Raw genomic sequence first — 21,875 nt, 5'->3', positions numbered from 1 at the left:
TTTTTTTTTTTTTTTGATTGATTTTTTTTACGAGAATAGCTTATTTTGTTGCAATGGATATGCCACTACTACACTGCATTTTGGAAATTGTCCTCCTCCACCCCACTACTATCACAAATTGATACATATACATTGTTCGATGATAGTAGTGGTAGTGGTAGTGATGATAATTGATGATCCAACAAAGTGGAGTTGAAAGGATCCAAGAAATAGTAAAGAGTAGTGGTTCAGGTGAATGAAGGATACAATTCTTCGTGTATAATCAATCGCCACATCCCTAATTTTTTTTTTTTATTAGAGCTAAAGAAAGAAAGTAGGGGTCTGTATCAAAGATAAGCAAACATCTACATCTATTTGATGTGATACATTCCATGTTGAAATTTATATCCAGGAACGGAACAATTATCAACATTAAACAATGCTTCTACTTCTTAACCTGAGGATACTACTACCACTACAAAATATATCCACACAATATATCGAACATTATCCAATTTCGAACAATATTTCTATTTTCTATTTTGTTCTTTTCCTCTCTTCCTCCACTCACTCACACACAAAAACTCAATGTGATTCTCTCCTCTTATACCATCTCTATGTTGGAAAAAAATATTTTATCTCCTTCTCTCTCTCCTTGTTTCCCTCTCTCCCTCTCTCTTATTTCACCACCATTATTGCTCTTTCTTTTCTTTCTTTGGTCGTCGGATTTTATCATCACCACCATCGTTGTTTGTTCACACACACACTGTGCAGTTCAAATTCAGTCTTTAGTTGGCCGTCGTTCCATAAACTTCAATTCACGTTGGATTTTTTCGTTTTTTTCATTTTTTTTTTGATTTGGTTTGTTATTGTTGTTGTTGTTGATTATTGCTGCTGCTGCTGATGATGTTTGTTGGTTAATATGTGTGATTACCGATTATGATGATGATGATGTTCCATCAATCTATACAACAACAAACAACAAACAACATAGCTTATTATCGATCATTGATCATTGATTTTATGTTGCCTGTAATATAATCATCCAACTACTGGGATAATTATTCAACAACAACAACAACAGTGTGTGTGTGTGTTTTTCATTTTCAAAAAAAGAAAATCTTTTTTTTTCACTTTGAAATCAAATGATGATGTGGGTGTGTAACATTCGAATGTTTTGTTGTTTCTGTGTCTGTGTTGTGATTCTTTTCATCCATTATTAATTCGGAATCGAATCATTTTCGATTTACAGAATCTTCATTCCCCAATCATAATCGATTTATTTGTTTATTATCATTATCATCATTAACATTGAATTGGGGCCAACCATTGTTTTGTTTTTTCGTTTCGTTTCGTTCAGTCAATGTAAAGTTTTGCGTTGGTGGTGGTGTTTCATCTCGAAATTTCCAAGAAAAAGTATCCATCACCTTTTTTCTACAGTTATGTAATGTGTCTCCGGGTGTCTCGCGAAGTGTTAATCCGGAATCAAAAAGGAACTGAATCCAATCAATCACCAAAAGAAAAAAAATCCCAAAATCAAATGGAAAAAAATTGAAATGAAGGTCTGAATGGAGACCAGTACTCACGTTTTCAAACATCATCATCACCACCACCATCATCATCCACCACTTCCTCATCATCCTCCTCACCTGCCTGTTAATAATCATCGACTACCGCAATCAGCAGCAATTTCTTCTTCTTCCTCCTTATCTCAAACAACAAACACCACCAACAATAATCAATCAACAACAACAACAACGGCGACCACTAAAGTAACTGGACGTCCATTTCCACTTTTATTATCAAGTATTGAATCAGTTACCTCATCATCATCTGCATCTTCTTCAGCGATTACAACAACAACAATATCAGATCAATTATCAAATTCAAATATAAAACGTTGTCTAAATGGATCGGCATCAATTACCGGTTCGATAACGGGAAGAATAACGTCATCATCATCATCGACATCATCACCAAATACCGCAGGTATGTAAAAATGTTTATCAAAAAAAATTGATTGATTGATTGATTGATTGATTGATTGATCGCACTGAAACTGTTTAACAAAAATTTGAATTTTTCCAATTTTTTTCAAAATCAATTTAGCTGTTGCGGTTAATGGTGGCGGTGTAGGTGGTGGTGGATTGTCGTTATCTAACAATTTGAAAACTGGAGGCCTAAAGGGAACCAATAACAATAACAGCAACAGCAGCAATCATCAAAATGGAAACCATTTTAATCAAAGGCCAAATGGAACGACAGGCAAAAAATCATCATTATCGATACAATCAACAAATCATAATAATCATTTAGGTTTAAATGGTCATAATAATAATCATTCAACGACATTGGAATCAAATCAACAACAACAAAGATTATTACCATTCAAAAAGAATCTATTAGCACGTGAATCTAATCATCATCAACATCAACCATTATTGAATGGTAAATTTAATTCAACAACAGCAACAACAACAATCAAATCAAAAACAACATTATTAAATGGATATAATGATAGTCCATCATCAATAGATCATCTTAATAACAGCAACAAGATCAAATCACGACAACAAAATGGACAAATCAATTCATTATCATCAAACAATAATGATAATATGAATGGTGTTAATTATTCAGATAATCTTAGTCATCATAGTAGCCTGAATAATAATAATAATTTTATTTATAATAATCATCATAATTCAAATGAATTTCTAAATTTTACAAATCCAAATGATGCCAATTGTTTCATTACTAATAATGATAATAATAATTTGTTTACATTTCGTAATCATTTTATTAACCCTACAAATTCTTCTGCATCTGTAAATTCATTTCAAAATCATTCAGCATTTACACAACCATCATCATCATCATCTTTGTCGTCGACATCGGCTTTTCATTTTACAAATAACAATCAGCCAATACAATCATCATCATCTGATCTCAATAATAAAACAAAACCAAAAGTTTTTAAATTTTTTAAAGAAAAAGCACGTGCTGATCATCAACAGCAACAACAACAGCAACAACAACAACAACAACAAAATGCAAGCCTATCTGATTCATTATTAAATAATAATGGAAAATCATTACAAACAAATTCGGCAAGAAAATCAAAAACGAAAAATTTATTGAAAAATACTATCGGTAGCAGCAACAGCAAATCAACGAAAACATTGAATAATAGCAACAAATTGAATAGAAAATCATCATTGACAACGGGAAAAACTATTCCATTGACTGATTCTATTAGTGATTTATCAAATTTGATTAATCCTACAACAACGGGTAATGGTAGTAATACTTATCTAATTTCATCGAATAATAATTCAGCATTTTCAACCATAAAACAACAACAACAATCATCATCATCATCAGTGTTGTCCATCAATAATGATAAATGTTCTTCATCATTGTCCAATGGTATTTTGGATGTTAATGAAACATTACGAAAACCACCACCACCACCAATACGTACAATTCATTATAAAGAATATTTAATTGAAAATTTTGCTCTACAAGTGTTTGATAATGAAAATGATCTCATGGTAAGTTTTTTTTTCTGTGTTTGTTTTCTGTTATTGGAAAAATGAAAATTTTCAATTATTTTTCCATTCATTATTTCCATTGGCTATTGGCTTTCACCTTTCCTTGATTACTGTTCTTCTTGTTGTTCTATTGTTTATCAAATAATTATTTTTAGAATGAAAAACAAACAAACAAACAAAAAAATTCTTATTATTATTTTGGAGCAAAATTAGTCTCACAATAATTGGAATTAGATGATAACAAGAAAGGAAAAGAATGAGAGAGAAAAGAAATTGAATAACCAAGAGAATCCGTTTATTTCCGAACAAATTCTCTCTTTTAGAAACTTTCGCGGGAACCTTTTTTTTTGTTTGTTGAAAAGAAAAAAAACTTTTTTTTTCCCGATTGACACGAAAAAAATATACTTACCATCCCCCCTTGATTCACCGATTTTTTTCTTGTTGTTTTTTTGTTGTTCACAAAAACTAAAAAGAAAGCCTTGAAAACGAAGAAGAAAAGTTGGATCCTTTAAGAAAACAAAAAAAAAATAGTGTACTCTCTGTCTATGTGTTTGTGTGTTTGTGAATGTTAACAAAATTGTTTTTGACGATTCTCATGATGATGATGATGTGAGCTTCATTCATTCACATTGTGTGAATGACGACAAAAAAAAAGAAAGAAACTGAATTGCGTCTGAAACTTAACGTCATCATCCACTAAAATAATGTTTGTTATATAACATATACAGATATATTTTGGACAGAAACACACAGAGACAATACATGTATAGTGAATATCATATTATTATTGGCATTATGGAACCATATAGCAAACTAGACTGAAAAACTGACAAAATATATACCAGAGTCAGTTTTAGTTTTTTTATTATTTGCCCCCGAATGAATCCTTGGTCCTTGATTAAGTCAGTCAGTTGGCTGTTTTCTTTTTCTTTTTCATTGAAGAAGAGGGGGGTGTCTTATCATTTTTTTTTCTTGTTTCGTTACATAAGATGAATATTGGCATTGACAATCTTCTTCTTCTTCTTTATTTCTGGAATCCAAAAAAAAAAACCATGTGATCAATTTTCCTATTTGATCAACATGGCGCCAAAAAAAAAAATCAAAAAAGAAAAGAAAAGATTTCATTAGAATCAGACCATTGAATTGGTTGAATTGATCATTTTGGTCTCAAAAACCAAAAAACCAATTTCTTCTTGATGGTGATCTTTTTTTTTCTAATCAGATGATCAATGCATCATCCATTGGTGGTAGTATGTTTTTTCCAAATGGTATATCGTCCATTTTCTTCAACAAGTCGTCTTTTCTTTTTTCTTTTCTTGTTTGTTTGTTTGTTTGATTGGAAACTTTCATCTATTTTTAGCTTGAATCCAACCGATGATGATAATGTTTAGCAATAAGAGGGGGATAAGCAGCGTGACTAACAGCCGTTATCTTTTTTTCACAATGAAAATTTTTGTTTTGTTTGCTGCAACCAAACATAAAATAAAATTCATTCGGTTTTTATATTGACATCCCTTTTTTTCTTTTTCTTTCTCGTTTTTGGATTGTCAAATGAATTTTATTATTATTGTTGTTGTTGTTGGACAAACACGCAGGATGGTCATCATCATCAATTTTTTTCTTGTTGAAAATTGAACGACAAGGATTATTATTATTGAAATATTTAGCCGGTTATATTTTTGAAATCTGGTTTCACTATGATGTTTTCTCTCTTACTCCAGAGAGTCTTTCGTTGACCATCGATTGAAATCATCATCAGCAGCAGAGGTTTTATTTTCGTTGTTTGTTGAATGTTTTTACCAAAGAACAAGTTCTCTCTCTCTCTCTCTCTCTCTCTCTCTCTCTCTCTCTCTCTCTCTCTCTCTCTCTCTCTCTCTCTCTCTCTCTCTCTCTCTCTCTCTCTCTCTCTCTCTCTCTCTCTCTCTCTCTCTCTCTCTCTCTCTCTCTCTCTCTCTCTCTCTCTCTCTCTCTCTCTCCCTATACGACACACATCTTATCTTTAAATGTTTTAACATGATTTTTGTTTCTTCTTTTTTCTTTCCTTTTCATTCATTCATCCATCATCCATTCATTCAATTTTTTTAGTGTGCTGTCGATCAAAGTAAACGTATTCGTAAATCATTGGATCCAAATCGATCATCATCATCATCGTCTTCGTCGTCATCAGAATTATCCGATAATTGTTATCAATCTGATTGTGAAGATATTGAATCAATGATAACAACAACAACAACAACAAATAATTCTTTACAACAACAACAACAATTAAGTAATAATAATCATTCTCTTAATCATCAAACTATCGATTTAAACAATCGATTGTTTAGTGATGGTGATGGTGATAGGTCAACAACGATAACAAGGTGCAAATCATTATCATCATCCAATCAGATCAATAATAATAATAATTTTAATTGTGATGGTTTAATTTTATTACGAAGGAGTCCATCTCCAACATCATCATCATCATCATCATCTAGCGATGATGATGAAGAAATTGTTCAAAAATCTTCGCTCAAAGCAACAACAAATAGAAATAATAAAAAATCAACAAGTCTTTTGAATGGTAAAAAAAATCGATCATCATCATTATCACCAATGAAACAATCATTAGCATCATCATCTTCATCATTGAAAAAATGTCGAGCTTCAAAAAATTTGACAAATAAAAAATCTTCTTGTACGACCACCACCAATGATACTAGCAGTAAGAAAGGTGGTAATAATAATTCCCGAAAATCATTTTTATCCAAAGAAATTGTTGATACAAGTGATGATGATGATGTGGATGGTGATGAGAATGATGATGATGATGATGATCAAAAGAATATTCTGCCTATAATAAAATGTTTACATAAACATGCAAAAAATCGTATAGCTTGTAGCAAGTGCCTACAAAAATCAAAATGTTCAATCAAGGAATCGACAACGACGAATAATAATGTTAAACAACAACAACAACAATCGTTGAAAAAACAACAACAGGTTAAGAATCAACCGAAAAAATCTAAATCACCGATTAAATCATTAAAGATGGTTAAAAATGTTAATAAAACATCCAGCAACAAGAAATCCACTATCAGCAACAAAGCAACAGTGAAAAAGAAAATTGTAAATCAAAAATTACAAATGAAAAATAATCGTCGAAAAGTGACCAACAACAGCAATAATGTTGTAACATCGATTTCTAGTGATGATGATAATGATGACCAAAGTGATGATAATAGTGATGATGATCAACAAGATGATAGTGATGATGATAATGTTGTTGTTGTTGTTCGTCGCAATCAACGACAACGTCATAAATCAACAACAACAACAACAACAACAAATAATCGTCGACAACAACAACAACAACGTCGACAAAGAAATCGTCGTAATCCGAATAATAATAATAATAATGATTCTGATGTTGTTGATGGTGATGATGATGATGATGATGAAATTTCTGATCAATCAGATGATAATTCAGATGATCAAAATGAAGATGATGATACACAAAATGATTCTGGTTCAGATGATTCAGATTCTTCATCCGATGATGATGATAGTGATAGTGATGAAGATGATGACGAAGATGATGATGACGAAGAAGAAACTGTTGAAGATAATCGTACAATAGCTGATTTAATAAAATGTTCAAATCGTCGTGAAGCTGTACGTAAAGCTGCTGCACGTGCAGCTGCAATGCAACAACATCAACAACAACAACAACAATCGACATCAACAGCAACAACAACAATGGTCAATCGTCCATTATTATCATCAATGTCGCCATCAGCTTCATCATCATCAACTACGGCATCTTCTATCAAGGTTAGTTGTTTATTTTTTTTCTGTGCTTGTATGGAAATGTCCAAATGTTGATCATGTTTCATGCTTCAAATTGATTGATTGATTGATGATCGATTCATTCGATTGATTCCATAATCATCATTATTATGAATAGTAATGATGTGAAAAATAAACCTTATTGTTTTTTTCCCTTTTTGAATAATTTTTCATTTCAATATTCCTAGTGTCCAGTATACTAATGTTTTCTATCTCTATGTATGTATGGTGACTGAATCTTTTTTTTTTTGTTCAGTTGAAAAAAAATGGCCATTTGATTTTATTATGATGCTGCGGTTTCCTACAATCATCATGATGATGATGGTGATGTGATAATAATTTTCAAATGTGCATATATATAGAGTGAAAGAGAAGAAAAAGAGATGTGATATTAAATTACATTGTGGTTCCTGTTGTTGTTTGGCAATGAACATTTTAATACTGATCTGACATTCACATTCACACACACACACACACACAATGAATGAATCGGATAGAATATTCTATGGTTGATTCAGACGCCTTTTTTTTCTCCCATTTCCAAAATAGAATTGTATTGAATTTTTCGTCTTGTTTTTTTTTTTTTGGTTGATGTTTTTTTTCCAACCAAAAAAAACAGATTCTTTTATAATGAAAAAAAGGGTCTCTTTCAGTGTTATTCAATTGTTACGGAATCCTATGTAATATTCTGCCTTTATTCTAGTTAGAATATCCTGTGCTTCTCTCACTATGTGTGTGTGTTTTGTATTGAAACTTTTTTTTTTTTTTTGTTCCTTTTCGGAATTCCGTAGCAGCATATTCTTCACTCGAACACACTGTGAGAAAAACCGTTTGCACTGTATATGGAGAATGGCTCCAAAAGCAAGCAAAAAATCCATCTGGATGATGATGATGTTTAAAGCGAAATTTTTGTTTTTTGTTTTTGTTTTTCGCCTCCGTCAAAGATTCGACTCCCGATTTTGCTATATAAAATTTGAATGTGGATATTTTCATTTCATTTCAATGAATGGTGGTGGTGGTGGTGGTTAACTTGACTGGCTTGTGTTTCTCATAACTAGTTTTTTTCGTTTGTTGTTCGGCTCGAATTTCTTTTTTTTTGCTTTGCTTTTGAATTTCGGTGAATACTGCTCGAATAGCTAGTTTTTTTTCGTTTTTTTGCTTGAAAATGTTGTTTGCAAATTGAGCAAAAATTTTTTTCTTTCTGTTTCTGTTTATGGCAGGCTTTTTATTTCTGTTTTTTTGGTCCATTCAGTTTGATCGGTTGGTTGGTTGTTTGGTTCACACAGAGAAAATGGCAAAATTCAAAGAAAACCAGCCAGGAAAAAAAATACTGAATATATAAATGGAACCGACTTTTGTTCGTTTGCTGATGTCCATTGCTTCTGCTTCTTTTTGGTTATAACATTGGCTATATGGCCCTTTTTTTATTTGGCTTGCTGGCTGGCTGGTTATGTTCAGTCAGGTTTTTTGGTTTTTTCATTTCTCTCGATCATGCCATTTATCTTTTTTTTTCTGGTTGATTCACAATCGTCGTCTTCTTCTTCGACTTCGTTGTTTTTATCGTCAGTCAAGTCAGTTGATCGACAGTGTTGGTCGTGTTCACATCTCAACATATTTGTCGCTGTTGTTTTTCAATCGCAATTTGCATCTCAAAGATTTTTTGTTTCTGTAATCTCCGATCAGATTGCTTTATGTTTGAAATTTGTTTGTTTGTTTGACCAAATCAATTTTTTTCCTACTAAAATAAATAAATGTGGGTATTCTGCTTTTCGGTTGTTCAACGAGAAAAAAGTTTTAAAATTTTCTCAAAATTTGAAACGAAAAACAATAAGCAAAAATTCTTGCCGAATCATCGATTCGCTGAAAAAGAATAATATATTTCCGGCATTCACAAATCTTTGTCAAGAATCAAGAATCAAATTCCTTCTGACTGACTGACTTGACTTGACTGAAATTCATTAATAAGAATCTTTTTTTCTTATTTCGTTATTTTCACCTATATTTGTTGCTTGCTCCAAATATATCAATTACATAATTTTTTCTTACCTATTTTGCATCAAAAAAAAGAAGCAAAAGTCAATATAAGTTGAAATAGTTGAAAGTTGTATTTGTGAATTGAATTCAAAAAAGTTTCCATCATTTTTGTCTGTCTCTGTGTTTGTTCTTGGTTGTCAAAAATTTAAATTCAATTCAGTGTTTGGTGATGATGAATGGATGCTGTGTGTGTGAATTTTCTTTTGAAAAATTCCTTGTTTTTTGCTGTTGTCTCGAATGTCAACTGTACCAGTGATGAAATAAAATTGTGATTCTCATCTCTGATCTCTTAATCGATTGATTGATTGATTGATCTGTGATGATTGATTGATCGATTGATGATCAATGAAAAAATCATCAAAAATAAATGTTGACAAAATAGCCATCATCATTATTGAATATCGATGAAAAAGGTATTGAAAAAGATTCTTGGTTAACAGAATTTGTTTGGTTTTGTTTTTCTCATATGTAAAACATTTTTAGGATGCTAATTAGCTGCTTTTTTTATCTGATTTTTCTTTCTTTTCTTTTGTTGTTGGCTGATTGTGGTTTTTATTTTATGGGAAAAAAAATCTTGATTTGATCGTTTTTTGTTTTGTTTTGTTTTTGATTTAGTGTAGTTTTCCATTCATTTACTATGTAATTATCATCATCATTATAAACATCGGATTTTTTTTCGTTTTGCTTGTTTGTTGAATTTTTTCTAGATTAACCCGAATACAAAACAAAACAAGACAAAAACAGCCGTGATATACACAAATGATTCACTTGAATAAACACATTGAGTTTTTGTTATGTTTGTTTTTGTTTTGATATTTTGTTGTTTTTCCATTGCAAATCTGATGATGATGATGATGGCCATTTAACAATTTTTAAAAAATAACAGTTATGGTGTGGTTTTTGTGAATTTGAGATGTGGATTTTAGTTTTGATTTTTTTCCGATGAAAATCTTGAGAAAAATTCAAATTGAAAATCCGATTTTCCGGTGAATTTTTCAATCCAAAAAGATCAAACACAGATACTGAATTTATTGATTGTCTTCATTGATTGATTTTTTTTTCGTTTTAATGATTTCACTAAGATGTTGTTCCTGTTTTTGTTGTCGAGAATCCAATTCATTTGGCAGCCTAATTTTGTGACACACACAAACGAAAAAATCATCAATTTAGATTCGAGTTTTGATTGTTCCAAGAATAATAAATGAAAATGTTTTTTTTTTTTTTGAATTTGGATTTTTTCGATTTAAATTTTATTCATTTCGATTTTGGGCTGCATTAAGATTTTTTTTTAATGATGATGTTAACTGGATTTTTTCCCTCCTTTTTTTCTGGTTAATTGGCTTTCAAGTTTTTTTTTGTTTTCCCTCATTATAATGACAAAAACAATTTTTTCTTCTTCTCTATTCGCATCAGTCTTGTCTTTGTGTTTGTGTGTTTGATTTGAAAATTCAATTTGAATCAAACGACGAATAATGATAAGGAATAGAAAGATTGTGAATCGATTTCAATGAAATGAAATGAATGATGATAATGATGATTATATTAAGTGGCCAACAACAACAACAACAACAACAGCATAACAAAACACAACACAATCAATAGGATACTCTTAATGGTCATCCCTAATTGTGAATAATGATAACCTATCATTTTTTCTCTTTTTTCTCTCTCTCTCTCTATGTATGTTGACCAGCCATACTTTTTCTTTCTTTCAAATGTTTTCATTCATTCGGATTTTATTGAAAGGCAGACAATCTTTTTTTGTTGTTGTTGTTGTTAAAATGTAAATTTTTGAATATAGCCAGATTTTTTTTTTCGTTCAGAAAATCATTTCGTTTGTCATTTGGTCATTTCACCTGGTTGTGTGTCATTCGTTTTTCTTCATTTATTTTTGATCCAAAAAAATGACCTAAATTCACTCTGAATTTCACTCTTTACTGAATGACATTTGAACCTTTGTATGTTTTTTCAAAAATTGATTTAATTTTAATTAGCCTTAATTAATTAAATCTTAAATCTTAATTAATGAATGTTTATATCGTTTGTTTTGTTTTTTTGTTTTTTTAAACAAAACAAAAAAAACATTTATAAAAGCCTCGAAGCATCATCATCATGTGTGTGTGTGTGTGTAAACAACATGTGAATCAAATTTAACAACTTGCAAGAAAAAGAAAAAATTTAGATCACTTTTCCTTTTTGTTTTCGATTGATTGATTGATTGATTTGATTGGTATCGATGATTATGATAAGCCTCGATACATGATGATAATGATGTTTTTGTATTCCATAATAGCACAAAGAGCAAAGGTCATTCCGAATAAAATCCAAAAGAAACAAATTTAGACTTTTATGTTGTTGTTGTTGTTGTTTTGGTCATTTGAGAAAATAAATTGACAATTTTCTTTTTGATTATCATTACATGATCATAGTCGATACACTTACTGAAAATGATCAACTGAATTTACTTCAGATCGACCATTTTTGGATATTACATTCGACTTTTAATTGAATTAAATTACCAACATAAAAACGCCTAAATCATGTTTGATTTGAGCGTTTTTTTTGTCTATCGATTAATTAATGACTAACATCTTTTTTCGTTTTTACGTTTTTTTCCATTACAGGTAACAAAAGTGAATGCAAATCATCAATCGACCAATTCCAATTCTGCTGCTGGTGGATCATCATCCGCAACAACAAATTCAGTATTGAATGTGAATAACAACAGCAATTCAATTCATTTTGATTCAGATTCAGGTAAGTTTTTTATTTTTAATGTTTTTTTTCGGATTTGTGTCTGTGTGCTCGCGTATCGATCATTTCTGTTTGAATCGATCGATCGATCGATTTTTGATTTGATGCCTGGTGTCTTTCTTTCTGTTTGTCAAGTGTATATGCAATGAATGGAAATGATTTTTTTTTCTTTTTTTTTTTTTGCTTGTTCGGTTGTTCATCGTGCCGTATCGAATTTCTTCGATTCACATCCATAATAACAGTTATAATAAAGTAAATCGGACAAAATGCAGTTTTCTTTTTCTCAAAAAGTAAACATCATCATCATCATAAAAAGAATGAATTCCCTTGATATTTGATAATCTAGTTGGCTACTGGTGCTGGAATTTTATTTTATTTTTTTTCCGAAATTTTTCCCAGCCAAAAAACACAACACAAATGGACCTTATGTTTGTCGGTCATTTTATTTATCAATACGAAAAAAAATTCCCAAAGATTAGGAAAACAAGAAAAAATTATCATTTTGATTTCAAGCACCAAAAACACGACTGATTCTGATGGTTTCTTCCACCAAAATATATTGGCTAAATTGATTTAGTATCATCATCAATGATTTTTTGACTTTCTCTGTGTTGCTTCTCTTCTTCTGCCTACTTTATATATGATAAAAATGCAATGAAGAAAAAAAAAGTTTTCTTCTTTCATTCACTTGCAGTGTGCATTGAGTGCAGTGAGTGCAGCAAATTATTATTTCATTATGTTGATGATGATTATGATATTTTTTTTTTTTTTGATCGTTTTTTTGAAAATAAAATGGATTCTCTTTTGTGCAAAATGAATGAATCATCAGTGCAATTTCATAATTGTTTAAAAAGGTCAACAAATTGTTTTCACCGATGTCAAATGTCATAGGGGTTAATCCTTTTTTGTTTTGTTTAATGAATCAATTAACCACGGGTATTCATTTTGGTGCCAATCTTGACAATTTTTTTTTTTTTTTTTTTTGAAATGAAAATGACCACACAGTAATGGATCACTCTGTGTTTTGCTCCAAATATATCTTTCTCACTCTCTTGTCTTTCGTTCGTTTGTTTGTTTGTTTGTTGTTCACACTCGTTGTATATTTCCATCTGGTTTTTTTTCTTCAACTACATATCGTTGCTGTTGATAGTAGTGATGGTGAGCAAAAGAAGAAAAAAGTCTATGGTTTTTCATGCGTAACATCATTTGTCACCATCAACTATTACCATCACCAAAAGCCAACGATGATGATCATAATCGACCAGAGTTTTGAATAATTTTCTGGCGTTTGGTAAAAACACAAGTACAATATTCATTTTTGGCGTTCAAAATAGTTTTATCTATCTATTAGAGTTGGCTGTTTTGACTGGAGCTGGTATGTTTCAAAACAAATTTCCAAATGACAGATTTTTTGACATAGAGATCTTTCATCATTTCTTCACTTTTTTTGGTCAGAATTGATCACCAAAAAATAGGAATAATCCTTACATAATTAAGGAGAAAAATTCATTCATTTTGAACTCTTTAGATTCGGTTAACCCAAACCTAACTAACGAAAGAAAATTACTACATTTTGGGCGCAATATCCAAATGTTAAAAAAAACTACGAAAAAGGAAAAGAAATGCATTCTCTGTGTATTTATTATGCATACAAATAGCCTTTTGCGAAAATTGTTTGGTGGTGGTCGCCATCGTTTGTTTTTGTTTTTTGTTGTTTTTATTTATTTTGGATCATTCCATCGGTCGTTTGTTTTTCTGGTTTTATTTCTTTATCCAAGAAAACAACAAGAAAAGAAGAAAAGAAGTATTTTTTCTTTTGCCTGTCCAGGATTGAATTTTGTTGTTTGTCGTTTTTCTTTGGTTAGGTCGGTTGAATCCAAGTTTTCTTAACTTTTTTTTTTTGCTTGTTTTGTTTTTCACTGTAAAATGGTTATACCAAAATTGGCTTGGTTTTCATTTTCAAAGCAAGAAAATCCTTAACAGAAAAATGTCTGTGAAAAGCGAATATATTTTGGTCCGTATAATAAATTATGCACCATTTTTTCTTGTGGAAACCAACACACAGGATGAAAAAAAGAAATCCAAGCTCAAAGAATTTTATTCTGACATTTCTTCTTCTTCGTTATGTGTTATGGGGCCATTTTGATTTAGTCAATTCTACACACATAGTGTGTTCATTGAAAACTAACCAAAACAAACAAACTTGGATCAAAAAAAAGAAACTTTTTTTTCTTTTCTTTTGAACATGATGATCATTATGATGATGATGATGATTATGATGAGAACTTTTTTTTTGTTGAAAAATCTTGATTTGTTTTTCACTATTTTGTTTGAAACTAACCAAACCAACCGACCAAAAATCTTATTTTTGGTTTTGGTTTTTCGAGCAATCACATTCATTCACACTTTAAAGAAACTTTTTTTATTTTTACAAAAAAACTTTTTTCCAACACAGAATCTGGTTGTTTATTTCAATTTTTTCTTTGGTTGATGTTGGGTATTAAGCAGGTAGCTTATTAAAATGATATCGATGGTGTGTTTGGTGTCTGGTTAACCTAGTCTTTGATGATTAGCTTTTTTGGAATCAAATTTTTCAATTTTTTCGGTATTTTTTTTGAAAATTTTTGAACCTTTTTCAACCAGTTTTTGGCTATATGGTTTTTGTTGTTTGAAAAAAATGTTTTTCCTTATGGATTTTTTTTAAGTTTGATGATGATCCTGTCCTGTTGATTTATGACCATCGAAAAAAAAGGAGAAAAATAATAATGTTTGAATGGGAACAAACGGAGAAAAAAAACATCCAGCCAGGCCCGTCAACATTATTATTATTATTGTTTATATGCGGGGTTATGTAACTTTCATTCCATTCACTCTATATAATCTCTCTCTCTCTCTCTCTCTCTCTCTCTCTCTCTCTCTCTCTCTCTCTCTCTCTTCATTCATTTTCCATTCATTGCATGTTTCATGCATCATTTGTCTTGTTTGCTTGTTTTTGTTTTGAATGGAGAGAAAGAAAAACTATCAAAAACAAAAAACGAATGATATTTTCCATCGTCAGCCATAAGTTTTCTTGCTCACTGCTGTATAGCTTTTGTTCAATAACCGAAGATCTTTTTTTTTGTTTTTTTTTGTTTTCTGGTTAAGGTTTTTTCAAATTCTGGATCAGACAATGTTTTTTGATTTTGATTTTTAATTAAAGCATTTTTTTGTGATTCTTTTCAAATAAACATCGTTAATCAAAATGGCTATTTTCTTTATTTTTCAGGTGCAAAATCTTTGACAAAATCAACGACCAAACAATCAACAAAATTGACCAAACAACAACGATCAAAAACAAAACAATCACCTGTAAAACAACAATCAAAATCAACGAAAAAATCTAAGAAAACAGCCAACAAATCAACAACAAAAACAGCAACAAAAAAATCAAATAATCGAAAAACAATTAACAAAACAAAGAAACAACAAACTAAAAGACAACAACAACAACAACAGCAAAGATCAAATTCCGAAAAGGAAATGATGAATTCATCATCATCATCATCATCATCATCGTCTGTTTCCGATAATGATGATGATGATGATGATGCTAGTAGTAGTGGTGGTGGTGGTCATTCATCACAACAAGATGATGATGATGATAATGATTGTCCACCCGAAACTGATGATGATGATTTAGATGATTCATCTGCAGCTGATCAATCTGATAATGATGATGATTCTGATGATGATGATGATGAAACAGAGAAAAGAAGAACTGTTGGTCGACCAATAGGTAGTAAGAATAAAAAACGAAAAAAATTGCCTGCTAAATCAGCTGGAAAAGCTGCGAATAATAAAAAGCAGCGTCAAAAATCTGAATCAAAAACTAAAGACGAAGACGATGATGATGATGATGATGAAAATTCTGATGAATCTGATGGCAGCGACGATGATGATGCGGATGATAATGAGGATCATTCGGATTCGGATGCCAAAGATGATTCTGACGAATCTCAACATGATGATGATGATGATGATGATGAAAAAATTACCGCAACAACAGCAACAAAAAATCGTAAACCAATTGCAAAACGTCGAATACTTCGATCAAAACCATTATCCGCTGCTGCCGCTAAACAACCAACATCGATTAAATCGAAAAAATCATCCGCTTCTTCAACTGTTGTAAATAATAATAATAAAAAACAGACGAAAAAGAAACCAATTCTTGCGCAGAAAAAACGTAAACAAACAGAATTATCATCCGATTCTGCTGTTTCAGAAGATGATAATCAAAATGATGATCATATGGATCTTGTTGAAAATTTTCTTACCGAAGATGAATGTCATGATGATATTGATAATGATAAGCATCCGGCTGATGATGATCGTGCAATCTTAACCGAAGATGATGATGATGATAATGATAAGAATAAAAATCGAAAAGCAGCAACGACGACTACTTTGAAATCTAAATCATCCACAAGTGTTAGTGGGAAAAAAGCGGTGAAGAAAAAATCACCTTTGATCAAACAAAAGACGAAAAGCAAGACGACGACGACCACAGCTTTAAAGTCGAAAAAATCGACAACCACCACCAGTGCTTCGAAATTGAAAAATCCAAAAAAATCCACCACCGCTGCTGCTGCCAAAGAAACATTGAAAATGAAAAATAAATCCAATCGAAAACGTACGGATATTGATGATGATAATAATGGTAATACGGATAATGAAGAGGAAATTGTTACTTTGAGTGAATCGACATCGAAAAATCCCGTTGATAATGTCAAAGGAAAACGATTGGTTAAAAATAAGAAATTATCTACGACTAATTCAAAGAAAAACATTAATGATGATCGACAATCTTCGTCAAACATCACCAACACCATTAAAGATGTTTATACATTTGAATTATCACCCGGCGAAACATTAACATCTTTAACAAAAGATTCATCATCATCATCATTGTTGAATAATGATAAAACATTGATGACAAAAATGTTAACAAAATGTGATTCATTATCCACTAATAATGTTGATGCTAATGATGATTCATTAAGGCCGCCATCGTTATTACATCCAAATCAATATCAATATCATAATAATCTTAATAATTCATCTTATGAATTACAATCCAAATCCAATACATTTGGACCAAATCAAAGTCTTTCAAGCCTAAGTCAATTAAGTCAATCGATTGGTGGTAATAATAATAATAATGGTAAATCCTATCATCAGCAACAAGGATCATCACCGACAGCCAATATTATTACAACGAATACTGAATTTAATATCAAAGAAGAACCTAAAGATGAAAGAGATTCTACACTTAGAACAACAACAAAATCAAATGATAAACATTTTCATCATTATAATAATAATAATAATCAACATCAGATCTATCAACATCAACAACATCCATTACATTCGATTCATAATATGGATAGTAACAATGTTAATGCTAGTCATATAAAAAATAATGGACATCATAATCGATTATTATGGTCAAATGCAAGGTATGTTTTCTTTTTCATTTGTTTGTTTTTTTTCGATTGTTTGGTTCAATTTTTTTTTCTTCGAATGTTTTTTTTCAGTGCCGGTTCTTTAATATCATCATCAAGTTCAGCATCATCATCACCTGTACATCCGGTATTCGGTAGTGGTGTTAGTGGTGGCCATCATTGTCCACCAACACCAGCTACATCAGCATCATTGGCCAATTATTTTAATCCATCAACAACATTACCACCGCCACCACCACCACCATTATCATCATCATCCAGTTCGGCTTCATCATCATCGCCATCGATTTATTCATCAACACAAAGTATGTTTTTCAAAATATTCTTTAATTTGATTAATTAATTAATCATTTGTCATATTGATAATTTAGGTCAAGAATTACTTCGACATGAATTGGATTCAAGATTTTTGGCAGCATCGATTGCTGCAGCCGCTGCTTATGATGGCCAAAATTGTAATCCATCGTTACCTCCACCACCTCTTCCTCCTCCTCCTAATATTGCCGGTGGTCCATTGACACCGATTTCAACGCCACAACCTTTTCATCATCATCCTCATCATTATTTTCCACATTCGCCTTCACCATCGTTGATGATGATGATACCGCAATCATCATCAGCAACATCAACGATGACAACGTCAACGACAACCACTACTAATTCATCACCGTCATTAATGTCAAATGGCAATTCGGTTCGTTTTGATAAATCATGCTGTTTTTTTGTTTGGTGTTCTAATTGTTTTTTCTTCTTAAATTTTTTAGCCTTACCCATTGAATACAACGCCTATTAGACCTTATGAACATTATCATCTTCATAATAATTCATCAATGTCATCATCATCATCATCATCATCAGCTGCTGCTGCTGCTGCATTGACAAATTATCCACCGATGCCAATACCATTGATGGCTAATTGTCAAAAGCCTGTTTCCACCAGCATACAACAGCAACAACAACAACAGACTGTGATCAAACCGGTAGCATCAACTCCGAATGTTGCTGCTGCCATTGCACGATCAACAATGAAATTCGAACATCAGCCATCATCATCATCACAATTATCATTACATGAGGTTAGTTTTTGTCTTCATCGAAAATCATGATCTTCATCGTGATGATGATGATGAAAAATTGATCAAATAAATTAATCGATTGTTTGTCTTGTCTTGTTTTGTTTTGTTGTTGTTTTTTGTAGCGTAAAGGAAAAATTCGTGGTGCCAGTATGCATGTCAAAATTGCCTGGAACATTTATCAGGATAGAAAATTCGGTACCAACAAAAGCAAACATTACGATGTTGAAAATGTTGGTGGACGATCGAATAATATTAAAAAAGAAAATTCATCATTCAATCCGATGTTGATGACTTCCAATCATAAAAATCATCATAGATCATCATCATCATCCAATTCAAATTCATCTTCGTCGTCAAAATCTGCAAAACACTCCAGCAATTCGAACAACAATATTGCAACTGTTACACATTTGGAATCGATTCATAATTTGCCACCACCACCACCTTCTCAACCTCCACCAATTGTACTGCCACCTCCCTCTTTACCTCCACCATCACTACCACCACCATCTGATCCAGTATTGTTAAGTATTTCAAATTATTCAACAACAACTGTAAAAGCACTTGATCCTTATAATGGTTTAACAACATTAACCCGTTCACAATCGGTTACAACAATAACACAACAATATCCTAATCGATTTGGTCATACAGCAACCGTAGGAGGAGGATTACCATCCTTATCTGCACCACAAAATTTACCGGCATTATATCCACCGCCACCACCACCGCAGCTGCCATCTCATCATGCTGGATCGTTCGATATGTGGCCATCATCATCATCATCATCATTACAACAACCGACTTCTATTTATGGCCATAATAATAATAATCAACCATTGATTTCATCAGCAGCAACATCAGCAAATGATTATTATTCAGCAGCAATGGCAGCAGCAGCAGCAGCTGCTGCTGCTAATCCTGCATCATCAGCTTTATCAGCATGGGCTGCTTTAAATCGACCGCATCATAATGATCTTTTATCATCATCATCATCACCAACGTTAAGTAGGACATCACCGTTATCAATAGATTCAAAACCAAGTGGACAAAAACGTAAAAATGACGCATCCGAAAGTAAAAATCGTAAACAGAATAATCATCATAATGGCGATATTAATCATCATCATCATCATCGTAATGAAACACCAAGTAGTAGTAAAAAATCCAAACAAATTAAACATCAACCATCACCGATGGAAAATGGTAATCTATTAATGAATGCTAATAATAATGCTGGATATCATCATCTGATGGATCATCATCGATCCACACCTATTGCTGGTTCATTATCATCGTTTTATCCATCAACATCTACGGCCAATGCAATGTCCGCTGAACAACAACAACAACAACATCGTTATTTTGATATGTTGAATGCTGCTGCAGCAGTAGCCGCTACTGGAAATAATAGTCCATTTCCACCAACACCACCATCAACTGCATTTTTACCAGGTCGTTCAAGTGTTGATCCACCACCAATTGGTATTTCTCTTCCATCTTCATATTCACAAACAACAACAACTGCAACAACATCGAAAACTTCCAATCTTTGGCCACCACCATCATTATCCACCTATCCAGGTTCATCTACTAATCAATCATCATCATCAATTATGCAACATCCAGATCCATTCAAATCATTACAAGACATATCATTACGTGCTGGTCTATCAACAGCTGATCGTGAAAATATATTTTCACGTTATTCATTACTTAATTCATCCGGTGGTGGTGCAAGTATATTGGACAAATTAAATAAAGAACAAATTGAAAAATTAGAAATGTTACAAACAAATGAAAAAAATAATTCTTCCAAAAGTGATAAATCAAGAAGAAATCATTCGTCTAATTGTCATCATAATCAACAACCACCGCAACAACAATCATTATCAAATCTATCGACAACACCTGGTCCATCATCATCATCATCATCTTCTCCTTATATGCCATATTCACCTCAACCACAACCACCACCCTCGCATCATCATCCACATCATAATCCATATTTAAATTCATTGTATATGCCACCACCACCACCGACTGCATCATTGTTTGGTCCTTCAGCTGCGGCTGCCGCCGCTGCTGCTGCTGCTGCGGCACATCATCAACATTATGCGGCTGCCGCTGCTGCTGCCGCAGCAGCAAATATGTTTGGATCAACATCAATGGCCACTAATCCATTTGTACCATCATCCTCATCATCATCTGCATCTGCATCATCATCGATGATGAATTTTATGAAAGCAGCAGGTTTGACTGCAGAATCTTCTGGTTATGGTTCAACAACTGCTGGTCGTTAATTATTATTCAAAAATGTACTTTTTCATTCATTTTTTTCAATTTTGTACTTATCAATCAATCAATCAAATATAGACGACCATCATTTTGTTTAAACCATGTTGACCAATTATCAATCATTAATCCCAAGTTCAAACTTCGATTGATAATGATGATCTTATTTTCTATTTTTCCTTATTCTTTTTGTTTTGTTGATCTACATACAAAAACACACATCTATCTTAATTACATTATTCCTGAATGATCTGATAGCTTGATTTGTATACATTTTCTTTGTAATTTGTAAATAATTTCCATTCATTTTCAATTATTATATTCAAATTATTTGTTTCTTCAACAAAAAAAATTAAGATCTTAAAACACATCTTACAAACTTAAATCATTAATGAATTATTATCATTTTTCAAATTGGAAAATAAATTTTATTACCCTGATACAGTTGTGTGTATGTGGTTTTAATGATAAAAATTAAAAAAATTGAAAAAAATTAAATTTTTATTCAAATGAGAAAAATTGTCAATTGGTTCGGTTAGGTTAGGTTAGGTTGATGAGTATGATTTATAGTTGAGTGAGGTTAGGTTGATGACTATGACTAAGACTGTGATTCATAGTTGAGTGAGGTTAGGTTGATGACTATGACTATGCCTGTGATTCATAGTTAAGTGAGGTTAGGTTGATGACCATGACTATGACTATGATTCATAGTTGAGTGAGGTTAGGTTGATGACCATGACTATGAGTGTGATTCATAGTTGAGTGAGGTTAGGTTAATCCAAAAAAAAATTAATTCATCCAACAATATGGACAAAATGCTGCCATCTTTTGATCAACAAAATCAAATA

At 31.8% G+C, this 21,875-nt stretch overlaps 1 protein-coding gene across 1 annotated transcript; it reads left to right on the top strand.

Annotated features, from left to right (window-relative positions):
- Window positions 1–548: 548 nt before the first annotated feature.
- On the top strand, window positions 549–21,467 carry LOC113797827 (uncharacterized). Its single transcript, XM_075823561.1, has 9 exons — window positions 549–1,968; window positions 2,089–3,533; window positions 5,619–7,349; window positions 12,023–12,155; window positions 15,418–17,650; window positions 17,729–17,961; window positions 18,028–18,350; window positions 18,421–18,732; window positions 18,855–21,467. Exons 1-9 carry the CDS (start codon window positions 1,548–1,550, stop codon window positions 21,033–21,035), a joined length of 9,012 nt encoding a protein of 3,003 aa, XP_075679676.1. The 5' UTR covers window positions 549–1,547; the 3' UTR covers window positions 21,036–21,467.
- Window positions 21,468–21,875: the final 408 nt, after the last annotated feature.

Source organism: Dermatophagoides pteronyssinus, unplaced genomic scaffold (assembly GCF_027571235.1).
Source record: "Dermatophagoides pteronyssinus isolate colony J.1.1.1.1 unplaced genomic scaffold, Derpt_VIB-CSIC_2022.12 sq0031, whole genome shotgun sequence".
NCBI classification, from domain to species: Eukaryota; Metazoa; Arthropoda; class Arachnida; order Sarcoptiformes; family Pyroglyphidae; genus Dermatophagoides; species Dermatophagoides pteronyssinus.
The sequence above is the reverse complement of the archived record's forward strand: the minus strand, read 5'-3'. Positions and strand labels throughout refer to the sequence as shown.

What these genes read in the sequence shown, in the direction of transcription:
- LOC113797827 (XM_075823561.1), top strand. Translation starts at nt 1,548, where the DNA reads ATGGAGACCAGTACTCACGTTTTCAAACATCATCATCACCACCACCAT. An exon ending in TCATTTTGATTCAGATTCAG is followed by an intron (nt 12,156 to 15,417) that starts GTAAGTTTTTTA and finishes TTTATTTTTCAG; the next exon opens with GTGCAAAATCTTTGACAAAA. An exon ending in GATTTATTCATCAACACAAA is followed by an intron (nt 17,962 to 18,027) that starts GTATGTTTTTCA and finishes TTGATAATTTAG; the next exon opens with GTCAAGAATTACTTCGACAT.